Source organism: Artemia sp. Qi Xiang Cuo, chromosome 12 (assembly GCF_049724085.1).
Source record: "Artemia sp. Qi Xiang Cuo chromosome 12, ASM4972408v1, whole genome shotgun sequence".
Lineage (NCBI taxonomy): Eukaryota > Metazoa > Arthropoda > Branchiopoda > Anostraca > Artemiidae > Artemia > Artemia sp. Qi Xiang Cuo.
Genome location: NC_142805.1, coordinates 66,761,606 through 66,774,810, shown reverse-complemented (window position 1 = coordinate 66,774,810; position 13,205 = coordinate 66,761,606). Strand labels below are relative to the sequence as shown.

Here is a 13,205-nt window from a genome sequence, read left to right as displayed (position 1 = left end):
TTTGAACAAGGTTCAATTCCGAGTTGTACAAGTGAAGAAAACTTATTGCCTAAGCACGGTACCTGGAATCTTAACTTGAACGAAAAAGCGAGACAACGAGAATTGAGAGAACGAGAAAGCCACGTTGTTATGTGAATGTAGAGCTTTATAATAATGGATTTGCAGCCATCGTAAACAAACCTTCGGGTTTTTGTAGATGGCTGCTGTAAATTTGTTTGTATTTTTTATGCTAAATAAATTAATTTGAATTTGAATAAATGAGAAAGCCACCATGGATGTTCAAAGGCGTTATCCGATATATTTATACTATCCGATATACTAAAATTATATTAAATGCCAAGCCTCTAATATAAAATAAGTTTTATCGATCAGTTCATTTATCTGCTCCCACCCAATTTTGGTAACAAGATAATTAAAAAAATTTATTGTTGTATCCCCAAAATGCGTTATATTTTGTTCTATAGGCCTACATCGTTCTATAGGCCTACATCGGAACATACATAAGTTGTTTGACTCAATAAAAAGAGAAAAATTACTTTAATCCATCTTTCTATTTCTTAAAATGTTTTTTATCTTGAAATATCTATTCTTAAATTTTAAATGTTAGTAGTTATTACAATTTATATCTATTACGATTTATATTTATCATAATTTTATATTTATCAATTTCCATTAAAATTTGTACTAAAATATTTCTCTTAAAATATCTATTTCTATTCCTTTATAAAAAGAAAATATTTTCAAATAAATTTAGTACATCTAGTAGCATAAGAAACACACACTTTCTAGTAAAGAAAGTATTTCCTTTCTTGATTTCTCTATAAACTGTATAAAAATATTACTACTTTTTCCAAAATGTGTTATATTCTTTTCCGTGCACCAAATTCTTTTATTTTAGACTGATTCCGTATTCGCTGATTCTTTAAAAATAAAAAAATAAGTTCCATATAAATACAAAGCCAGCCATCCTATTACTTAGCTTTATATGAGCTATTAACCATCTCCCAATCGGCAATTCTTTAACATATCCCAGGATGTAAAGCAGTACATATCTGCAAGCAGTGCAGCAGTGCAAGAAAATATATTCTACTTTAGTTGGTCTTGCAAATTTAATAAATATAACAAATCTATTTTATCAAGTAAATAAACAAAATTTTATATATATTTATTTCTTTTTAATATAATTTATAGTATTATAGCGTAGCTGCTTGACACTGAAGTGAAGTTATGTAACTTTTCCTGATGTTTAAAATCTGAAACATCAAGAAAAGCTGTCTTCAATTACATCACACATTTCAATGGTCCATTTCCAATCCAAGCTTTCCGATCCATTTCAAAAAACAATAAATTGATGAAAGGACACCTTTTAAATGCCAGTCATTTCTTAATTAAAGTACGGGGCTTGAGATTGGATACAATCCATTCATACCAGAGTACAATAGACAAATAGAAAGACATTGAACTCGAGCGATTTCGGTTTCGAGCGAGAAGTAAGAAAATTCGGGACTACACAATTTATTTCTCGAAACTCCACGCACCCCCCCCCCCCCTGAAAACGTGTTAGACCTGAAATTTCAAATATTTGTCTATAAACAGTTCAAGTTTAACAGATTATACAAATGTTAGCGATGACACATTTTTAAACCTGACAAATGTTTTAGCGGTTGGATTAAACATCAAATCTATAATCTATAATTGTAAATATTTGTGTAAATATTTGAGTAAAGTCTATATTTGTTCATTATCTATCATTTTAAACATAAATAGTTAGGGATGTTTTATATTTTTGTTTGAGTTTTCAACGTTTTGAAACTGACTCATTATTTTAGCATGTATCATACTTACAGCCTGGAGGGTAGTGGGTGTATCCCCTTAACATCCCTAAAAGATAGACCCGATCTACTCAGAAAAATTCGAAAAATCAAGAGATTTAATCAATGAAGGTACGCTATAGTATACGAAGAAATAATGTTGAAAAAGGAAATTTACCAGTAGAATGCATAAAGTTCTTGATGAGGGGCTAGAAAAAAAACTTTTTCGCAAGCTGACCAAAGGTCTGTGTTGCGCAGGTACCGATCTCCTGATTGAATCCCTCCCACTGCCCTCTCGCGTTTCATAGCAAAGCAAGAGGTATGGCTTTAGTCTAGGAGTAAGTTGCTCCAGCTGACGAAAGACCAATCAGACAGACTTCAAATGGCACAAAAAAGAGCACAGAAAGAACACAGAAAAATCATACCTGGGCACAAATACTCAAAATACGATGATGCACTGAAAAAACTCAACTTGAATTCCCGAGAGTGTCGTAGACATGAGCTGACATATTGATTTGGACTAAACTGTTGCAACTCTCTGACTCATCATGGTTTATTACCCTCCTACAGATATTAACCTCCTTTGAGAACCTTCCTACTGAAGAAACCAACATATACCGAGAGATAATTTAAATCACTTGCTGCTGATTTCAATCTAAATTTTATAATAACACTTTAGGAAGTATTTGCTATTTGATGTATTTTAGGAAGTATGTGCTATTTGGAGTCTTATAGTACTCATTTAACTGTAGGCTATACATGACATTTCTGCGCTAGCCTTTGCTATATTGGTTAAAAGAGCATCTCATGTATTTAGTCGGCACAGCATGAGGGTGTCTTCAACTTCCAAAACAGGTCGAATATCTTTTCTTTTGATGATTTTACTAATTTCATTAGCTGTAAGAGGCGCTTAAGTAAAACGTTTTAATTTGAACATTCCAAAATAAGAAAACTTCGTAACTTCTGTTAAACTGTACCAATGAAAATACGGGAAGTATAACATTAGAGGAGGAGAGAGATAGAAAATTCAAAAGAATGGTAAAACTAATGAGGACTCACCCTAGTAATCCTGAAGTGAGAAAAACTACTTCTATATGTCCAGCTCCTATAGTTAGAGTAAATGCTAGAAGCCCCAAAAACGATAGTGCATAGATGGCGATAGTTGTTTCTCTGAAATAATTGCAAGAAGTGATTAAGTTCTCCTTTACAGATAGCGGATGGGCAAGAATTATATTCTGCTTTCTATTTATCATCATTATTTTTTAATTTCTTACGCCCACTAAAAATTAATCCAAAGGCTTTTAGAAGGCGCTAATAATTGACTATTAATACACTGAGTTAAGTATAAAACTTTTTGAAATCTAATAAAATTGAATACCCAGAATTCTCATCAAAGTCCCCCTACCCAAAGTTCACGGCTCCCCTCCTCCCCTCCACCTGGGGCAATGAACGTTAAAATATTGTTCCCATTTTATACAACAAGGCCAGGGAACAAAAGTTTTTGACCCTTCTCTGGTCCTTTGTAGGGCACCGTTTTGGGGGAATCAATATTTTATTCTATTATTCCTTCAATACTGGGGTCCTCTTAGTCCAAGACTTAAGTATATAAATTTCATGCTAATCGAGAAAAGCGTCTCATTTTTAGGGCCCGATTTTTTTTAGGGGGGCCTTACCCCAAGTCAGTCTTAACACATTATTTCTTGGCCCAAGAACGTTACAATTCCCAACCTGATACAAGACAAATAGCTTTCTGATCCATTTCTGGGCACCTAGCCCCCTTCCCAAATCTTCCAAAGCAAAATGTGTAATCCTTTTGACCAAGAGCACGCTCCCTGAAAATTTTGAGCCAATTGCATACCCAAAATGAAATAAACCACCATCTTTGCATTGTAAAATCTATATGCAAACGATTGGTAATTTGAATTATTTACGGCCTTTGCCCTAAGGTACAAGAGTCGTATCATACCGAGAGGCATATTTATTGGACCTTCCGGCAATTGTGAACAAAACAGCTATCTCAAAATTTTCGTTTGATATCTTGGGGTTTGTCGTAGCCGGGCAGCAAAAAAAGTATGGAAGGGGAGCTGGTTGTCTTCCAATCACTTTCGACTCTTAAAAGAGGCTCTAGAACTTTCGAATTCCAATCGAATGATTCCCCTCTAAAACTTAACGACCACCCCTTCCATGCGAAATGGCCAGCTAAATAAAGTAATACAATGAAGGCACAAGTCTCTTTACTTGGACGCGCTAAATCACTACCTCACATTTATGTGAGGTAGCTAGGTTATACGATCAATTTTAACAGTGATTTTATGTGCCGTACATCAGGATGAAATCAAATTTTCAGCAACAACCAGTTATTTTAAGATACTTTTTCATATTTAAATCTTCTGCCGAAAATCTGCTCCATCGGACAGCATAAAAACAGGTTTCCCCCAGAAAAATCATAAAAATGGCCATATCGCTTCTGCTTCTTGGCACGAAATTAATAAGAAAAAGAGTCATTGCTCTTTTTTTAGTCTCCTTTTTACTCTTTTATTGCCAAAAACTAAAGGTGAAAGTTAGCGGCGTCGCTAGGATGTTTGCGAGTAGTTTCCACCCTGTGAACTACAACATTTTGCATTAATATAATGTTTTTAGTTACAGAATGCTAAAAAAAATACCTTGTATGGTTAAAATCGACCCTTTTGAATGATTTGGACGGGTGCCAAAATGGAATCCGTGCAATGCCACAGGTTAAAAAGAGAAAAAAAAGCTTCAAGTGGGCAGACCAATTTCAATAGCTAAGTGTGACTGATAAATTCAAGAAGAAGAAAAAAAACTGCATTTTTCGTAAAATAGAAAACCCCAAGTTTCTGTTTGGTTATTATTTGAACAGATATTTTAATTTCAAAAATAAAAAATTAAGATTAATATTGAAATAAAATAAAAAAATAAAGAATAAATTAAAAATAAAATGGAAAATTAAAAAAATTAAAAGTAAATATCAGTTTTTTTTTCAAAAAGCAACGCTGCAACCACCGATTCTCTGACAATTCTCCTGTCTTAACCAAATTTAAGATTCATTTTTACCTCTGAAAATATTGCCTTTTTCTAATATATTCTTGAAATTTTCCATAAAAAATGCTGATTAAAAGCTGAAGTTTGCAAAAAGTCTGATTAAAGCAAAGAGTAAGGAGAACTTACATGAGCAGAAACTGGCGCTGGTATCAACAAAAACAACGCCATCTAGCATTTGGCGTTTCTTAGTATTTTTTCAGGGTAATGATAAAGCGAGATTGGTGTTAACAAAATTAGTGCATTAAGAAGTGTCTGATTTCAGTTTCTGAACACTATTACCAGTTTCCGCTCTTATAAGTTACCCTTACTTTTTAGATTAAGAGTTTAACTTTCTATAAAGCAAAGGGTGATCTTTCTACAGAGAAAAAGGCAGTTTAAAGGCTAATATAAAATTGGTGCTATCAGTATATACGTGAGCACAGGCGTGAAAAAAATCAAGCCAAAAAGCCTATAAATCAAACCTAGGAAAGTATATACTTACAATTTCCCTCTCTGCGAAATACAGAATAAATTATTAGATTGAATGAAAATTTATAAGCTAAATATATATATATATATATATATATATATATATATATATATATATATATATATATATATATATATATATATATATATATATATATATATATACATAATCAAATATTTGTTTGATAGTGTTTGCTCTGAAAACACAGTCATACTATTCAAGGTAGAAACATGAAATTTTATGGTTTTTCTCACCCATGCTATTTTAACCAATGATCGTCAATCGAATGGTATATAGCTTCATGCTTTAAAAAACATTGCCTACTTTGCTACGTAAAACCCCTGACACCTGCCGCTCTACACAGGGGCGTACATCAATCACATTTAACTTTGACAGTTTTGAGGTTTACTTGTATTTATATTGATTGAATTATTTTGAACGAATTATACGAATTCGTATTTTGAGGTTTGTTTTGTTTTTATTTTTTTCCCCTGGGACTTTTATTCATGTTTGTTACTCTTTATTCTTTTTTGTGCACTGAGGAAGGTCAAGCGGAGGTCTAGACAGAAACATCGGCATATTTACGTTTATAATTTTATTGGATGGAATTATCCTCGTTTTTTCTTTTTCACAATATTTTTTTTTCATTTTGTCATGCAAACCCATTTCTAAGGTCTTAGAAATAATGCTTTTGCATTGAGCCGTTCTCAAACAAAACTCAAACCTTTTTCACTATTTTTTGGATGTCAATTTTTAACCGTAGGTTTTTTGTGGTACCAACTTTTTCAACGGTTTTTAGCTAATATTCACGGTTTCAGTTATTTTTTGTGTTAACGTTGGGCTCAGTAAGTTGGGCCAGTTAGTTCCTGTTTCTCATTAAAGACTAAAGAATAGTTATTAAGACAAATCCAGAAATATATAATATAACTAACTAATATAATACAACTAGCCAACTATAACTATATAAATACATAATAACTATATCGTGGGATTCAATTTATCTCGATCTTGTCATGCAACCCGAGCTTTGCCAAACTGAAGAGCTCAAGACGTATATATAACAGTTCAATTGGGAAAATCCTTCTATTAGGTAAGGAACCACAACAAGATAATCTCTGGATATTTCGGTTACATACACAGGGGCCGTCATCAGTGAATAAACTAAATTAGTTTCAGTTTTAGCTTATCTACTGATGGTGGCCACTGTATATGTGACCGAAATATCCACAGATTATTTTGTTGTGGTTCACTGTCTAATAAAAGGATTCTCCGTACTGAACTGTTATTTATACGTCTTGGAAAGACAGTGTGGTCTTCGAAAATAACTACGGAGAGCCCAATGTCCTTTTGGACACTTTACTGAAAACACAAACCGACGCAACAAAACAGGGGTAGGATCAGAAAAATGCTTAATTAACCTGCAGAAAATAAAACACTAATTTATAAAGCTCCCAATAGTCTTTGCTGGCCATGAAATCAGTAAATTTGACTATGCAATTTTAATTCTCTAAAAAACTAAAGCAACTTAGTTTTCAGTAAAGTGAGTTTTTAAGAATTCTACAAATACAGGGGAGTGTCACGAGCCAGTTTATTTGAAACAGTTTTTCAAATATATACTGTATAAACTGCAAAGCAGTGATTCTTGTCCATTTTATGCGTCATTTCTGCTCTTTACTTTCATTAGAAAAAAACTTTTTTTAAATTGAACTTTTTTTTTTGTTTTTTAGGTTTTAAAAATATACACAATAAATCTTATATAAATATCTTTGTCCAACTTCAGCGAAGAAACCATGGAAGTCGACATGCTTTTTTTTACTATAATAAGGCATTAAATACAGGTTTTATTTCGCATCTCTTTTAAACTTTTCCGTAAAAAATCTGCAATTCTGTAAAGGTTGCGGCGTCAGACGCAAACTAGTAAAGAACGAACTCTATCCCATAGTAACTGAAACTTTAAAAACGTGTTTTGAAAAAATACCGTCGAAAACACCCACAAAGAAAAACACCCATTTGAAGCTGAGTGGTAAAGAGGGAGGCTTCGAATAGATTAGGATGGAGGTGGATAGTGCGTAGATGTGTTGGTTTCTGGCGGCTTGGTGCTGCGATGAGTTGTTAGTAGTAATAGTAGTAGCTAATAGTAAAAGGTTTTGGGGAAAAAAATTTATAGGAATTTCATATAAAGAGTCCTTGGGGTATATATTATCCTTGACATCTTTGAGGAGTTGTAGATAAAATATAATTATTTACAGAACATTGTCTTATATGAAATATTTGCATATTTTTGGAAACATGAAGGACATTAAAAGAATTGAAGATGTGTAGTTAATATAAATTACGAAAATTCAAAGTTACTGAACTTACTATACTTACGGAAAACATAGAAAGGCCAGGAAGGCTACAACGAAGGTTCCTAACCATTAGACCCCCGTGCCCTTTTTAAAACTGTTTGTTTTGTGGTTTTGGTGTTCCCCAAAGCTCGTTTATACATGCTAGGAATTTATGACAATAAAATAACCTAGAACTCGGAGTTCTATCACCAATCGATGCGCCTTTTTATGCTCTTTTTAAAAATAAATAATCAAAAAGCACGTTTACATGAGCAACAGCTTTTGAATTGAGCTCTCTCTCTACGATGTTGTAGTTGCGTGCTAACTGGATTGGCGTCAAGAGGGAGGGGAGAGAGTGTTTGTGATTTTTAGATCCCCCCCCGCCCCCTTGGATTTTCTTACCCCTCCACCTAGATTTGGAAAACACCTTTTTTTGGGAGAATTTTCCTTGAAAAAGCATTTTTTTGGAATTTTCACTAGAGAAAAATTTACCTCCCCTTTAGATATTGAAAATATATTATGCCCCTCGCCCATAAATTTTGCTGAGCTGATGCCAATAACCTAGCCTATTCCAACCACTGGAACTAGCTTAGTTATGTTTAGTCAGCCGACAACTTATGAAACTTATTAAGGAGGTTCAAAGAGGGAGTATACAAGACAAGGGATTGTAAAGCTCAGGTTTAAGGTTTTCAACCCTGGGGATTATGACGCTATCCTTTTCATGCTTCTCAGCCTTTCCACTCCAGAAATGGTGCACAAAGTGCAATTTTTTATGTGGCATCCGGCACTTTACGGCGCGTTATTAAATTGAATTTATAAATAGCAAAATATTATAAAAATTCGGGGCTATAGTTCTCCTGTGCCAGGCTTTTCAAAAATGGTGATTACAATGGTGTTATTTTCATTTCGGACTGACACCAGTTTTGAGGGGCTTCAGGCTCTTCTTCGAAATTCATATAAATTCGTTTTCGCAATAAACTTTCAATATAAATATTATTTGAAATAATAGCCACTATTCCTAAATCTGCTAATGGCAAATTCTGGCTAAATCTGGCAAATTTTTTTCCCATGATAGTTATGAAACCATAATGAAAGAGCACTTACTTGAATTTATGAGTTTTATCAAGGATTATTCCACCAACAACAGAGCCTAGAACACCACTAACAACCATTGTCAATCCGATCAAGCCGGCTTGTTCCGAGGAGTTCTGTAAAAAGAAAAAGAATATATTATCACCCTTCGGAAATTCCGCACATTAAACTCTCAAGTAAAAATAACATCAGCTATAATAAAATATCGACTATAATATGACTATAATTTGACGAGATATCGACTATAATCTATCGACTATAATATTCACTATAATTTGACGAGAAAATATCGGCTGTACAATTCATAAATTACTGATGTGTGCTTAAATGACTAGCTATTAGTGATAATTGCCACCTGAAATATTTCCAGGGGGTAGGGCAAGTGTTACCGTGTGTTTCGTTTTTACCTGCTACCGTGAATGTTCAAAATTGATGAACGTCAACGTTCACCGGTGAATGTCTGAAATACCTTTTTTCTCCTTGGATTTAGTCAGCATTGCCAGTCAACTTTTTCAGTTTTATGTAAGATTTGATGGTGACAGGTTAGGTTGGATTAGGTTTTTAACACATGTCTGAGATTGATAACCTAATTTAACCTAATCCAATCTAACCCTAACTTTTACCATCAAAGCTTGCATAAGACTAAAAAAGCTGATTCACAAAGCTAATTGAATACTATTACTAAAACTAACAACTCACCGTAGCACCAAGCCGCCTGCAGCCAACACAGCTACGCACGCTCCTCCTCCATCCCAATCTATTCAAAGCCTTCCTTTTAACACCCTCCCATGAAGTTCCAATTTCCTTTAAATCTTTCTTTATGACGTCCTCCCAACCCAGACGAGGATGACCTGCTTTCCGTTTAGCCCTAGACGGTTGGCCTAATTGAATCCATTCAGATGAAAAGGAATTTCGGACATTTACCGGTGAATGTCGACATTAACCAGATTTCAAACATTCAAAGTAACATACTTATTTTATTTTACGAATTTACCTACTCGTTTTCAAGTTCGTTTCTATCTACGTTAGATTTAACATACAACCCATAATGTACCAATTGCCGGATATTAAAAATCATGTCTTTGACAGTAAACAAAAATTCGATTAACTTGCAGTTTACTTTCAATAATTACATGCCATTTGAAAGTTCACGCACCAATTGCCGGATATTAAAAATCATGTCTTTGACAGTAAAAAAAAATTCGATTAACTTGCAGTTTACTTTCAATAATTACATGCCATTTGAAAGTTCACGCATATAATTTGCCATCATTTAATTTTCAACTTCCTCGAAATAGATGTCAGAATATACCGTTCCGGATTCCTCAGACTTGCATTTCAGTGTATTGGTTAACAGCAGACAGTGTTCGGCACTGACGTCATTGTACAAAGAAAATTGTTAAATTATAAAATTAATTAAACAAAATATATTTTTGCTGCTCTGTTTAAACTAAAAAAAAAAAAAAAAAAAAAAAGCTTAGGTATATAGTAAATGAGTAAGTGATGTGTAATATATCAGAAATGTTTTCCATTTTCTTCTTTTGACACATGTTTCAAATGTTTTCTTGTTTAAAAAGGGGGCTAACCCCTCTTTTGTGGTGCCTATACTATTATAGTTTTAAAATATAATTTTTCCCATAGTTATTCCTTTAATCTCAATTATTATCTGTTCACACTATGTTGCACTTTTTATAAGCCAGTTCTTTTTTCTTTTTTTTATCTCACTTAATATCATAATTGATTTATAAACCAAAAAGATAAATGGTATTTTATCAATATCATAGGCATCAGCAGGGGATCTAGGGGGGTAATGTCCCCCTGGAAAACAAGAAGGTATTTAAAAACTGGATAAAAATAGGAAAATGATAAAAAATTCCCATTGAGCTCCTAAGGAACAAAACTCCTGGTGCCACTTAAATTTTCCAGAATATTTATCTTCTGTATTGTTATATTAAAAATGCAAAAATCAGGATAGTAAAGAGCACAATTTTTTCAAATTTGATTCTTTTATAATAACCAATTCGTTTGTTTATACTTGTTAAATAGAATATGATGTTGATATGACAGATGTATTTACTTAGCTTCCGAAAGTCTCTAAGCAAATGGATAAGACTAAAAAAAACGGACCAAACTATGCCAGACAAAGATAGGGTAAATCATCTTTTATGATCCATAAGACGTCCAGTCGATGCCATTTTTAAATACTATTGTGATTAGGAGGAAAGAGGGAGCTCTAAATTGCTTTTTAAGATAAAAACAAATAACCTAGCAATGCATTTTGAAGTAATTTTATAAATTGAATAATCGGACGATTCATCGGCGGGCTAATTAATTGAACCCTTAGGAACGAATTTGAGCAAGCAAACTATTTTTTTTATCAAGTCTAAGCGTCATGACACTTGTTTGATTCTTCAATTACCACAGATAGCAAAAATGAAATCTAAATGCTTAAACTGGTTAAGTGGAAGCTCACACACTCATACACATCTAAAAAATTAAGGAAAATCGGGAACTCATTTTTTGATAATAAAAACACCGTAAACAGTTATGTTGTTATTGACAGTAACTAACGCTAAGTTCAAAAAAGTGAAGTTTGAGCAAAAAAAGCTAACGACATAGGGCTTAAAAACAGATTGTTAATGCTTAAATTTTTCCTGACGAAAACTGTCACCAAATTTTCCTAATTACTTTCGCTTATATATTTTGCAACGGTTCTAGGTGGCAAACTTGACTAAAATGTGGCAATGCCTTAAAATCTACAATTTTGCAATGGCCAAAAGGAAAAATCTTAAAAAATGGCGGTGTTCAGATATGAATAGACCTAAAATGGGCCCATGAGGCAAAAACATTTCCTATTTTAACATTCTTGGTAATTAAACTTTATAGAATCACAAGAATATTAAATAAAAATAAGGATTAATTCGAAAAATTCCTTGCTGTTGACCACTAAATAATTAATTTCGTTAAGGTCAATCTGAAGAATTTAAAACATACAGATAACAGTCTCCAAACTATAGCACACTAGCAAACCCCAGGAAATTAAAAGCATTTTTCAAATAAGACTAAATATGCGTTACGTCAAAGCCAGAAACGAGTCCTTTTACCTCTCTAACTACCAAGGACCAAATACCAAGGACATCAAGTGAAAAAATATTTTTCCCACTGGACCCATCTTAGGTCTATTCATTCCTGAAGATTGCAATTTTCTAAGATTTTTAAAAAAATTATGTATCACATTTTCGTCGGCATTGCCACGTTAAATCGTTGAAATAAATTAGCAAAACTAATTAGTCTAATTTGACAACACTTTTCGTTCATAAAAATTCAAACAAAGAATCTGTGTATTCGCAAAGACAACTATGCCTTCAAAGAATAATCATACCTTTGATATGCCTTATGTTTGATGCCTTATGTTTTCAGATTATTTTTTGCTGATTTTCCCCCACGATTTTTATTTAATTGGGCACTCTCTACTACCTTGAATTCAAAACTAAATTCACGATAACTTTTAATGTTTTAAGGATATATTGTTGTGAAAGTTTCAAAAAAGTGGTCCTAAAAGACCGGGAGATGGCTTATTGGAACAGAAATTAAAAGTTCTAGTGCCCTTTTTCAGTGACCAAATAGAGTGCCATGAGATAGTCTTTTTCTCTCCCCCTCTCTCTCACTCCGCACTCACTTCGTATTAGCTTCGCATGGCAATAGACAATGTTGACCTTCTACGAAAAGTTGCTTTCAAAGTTGAAGGAGGAAGTCTATCTATGATTAGGTCCATTTCATCTTGTTATATGATTGTGCTGATCAGTCTTGGAACTGAAACTGTTATTTGTGTGCCTTTTAATTTTTTTTTTTTGCTTTTGAGTGTTAGTTCTGGTTGTTTTTCATTTTTGTCCGATTTATACGCTTAAGTTTTTTTGGGTGTCTTTTTTTTCATTTTTAGTGTAGGAGTTTGCTCTACTTGCTTTATTGTAAAAGTAAGTAAGAAATCAATTGTTACTGAGTGCATATTCGTTTTCTTTTTTTCTTTTTTTTTCTTTTTTTTGTGAGACCCAGATTAAATTTTGTGGATTTTAAGCCATTTTTTTTTTACCGGTGTAGTAGCTACTCTCTACAAGTCCAAGTTGGAATATTTCCTTTTTGCCTAAATAAAAGCATGTCATATCATAGGAAGTCAAAAATATATCTTGAACTTAAATAACCCAATAAAAAAAAATCTTACCGGAAAATGAACTTCGATGAACTGACTGAGTAGTGTAGAAATCGCATAGAATACACCTGTATTTATTCCGTAAGTAACTAGTAGTAATAAATAAGCTTTGTTTTTTAGAAGTCGCATAATCGTCTTTAGGAAACTTTCTTCCTTGGAGTTAGAATTCAACTGGGCTAAACTCGGGGGCATCAATGGTTTTTCCTTAAAAACTGTGAAAAAATAAATTCCTGCTGCAT

General features: G+C 33.1%; 1 protein-coding gene across 3 annotated transcripts in view; it reads right to left on the bottom strand.

Annotated features, from left to right (window-relative positions):
* HisT (Histamine transporter) overlaps nucleotides 1-13,205 on the bottom strand; it is a 90,299-nt gene that overhangs the window by 3,980 nt on the left and 73,114 nt on the right. For all 3 annotated transcript variants that reach the window (XM_089098453.1, XM_089098454.1, XM_089098452.1), the window contains exons 5-7: nucleotides 12,979-13,178; nucleotides 8,772-8,875; nucleotides 2,871-2,981 (exon numbers count right to left, since the gene is read on the bottom strand). In XM_089098453.1, the coding sequence (XP_088954579.1) occupies nucleotides 2,871-2,981; nucleotides 8,772-8,875; nucleotides 12,979-13,178 (415 nt within the window). The remainder of the gene's footprint in view (nucleotides 1-2,870; nucleotides 2,982-8,771; nucleotides 8,876-12,978; nucleotides 13,179-13,205) is intronic.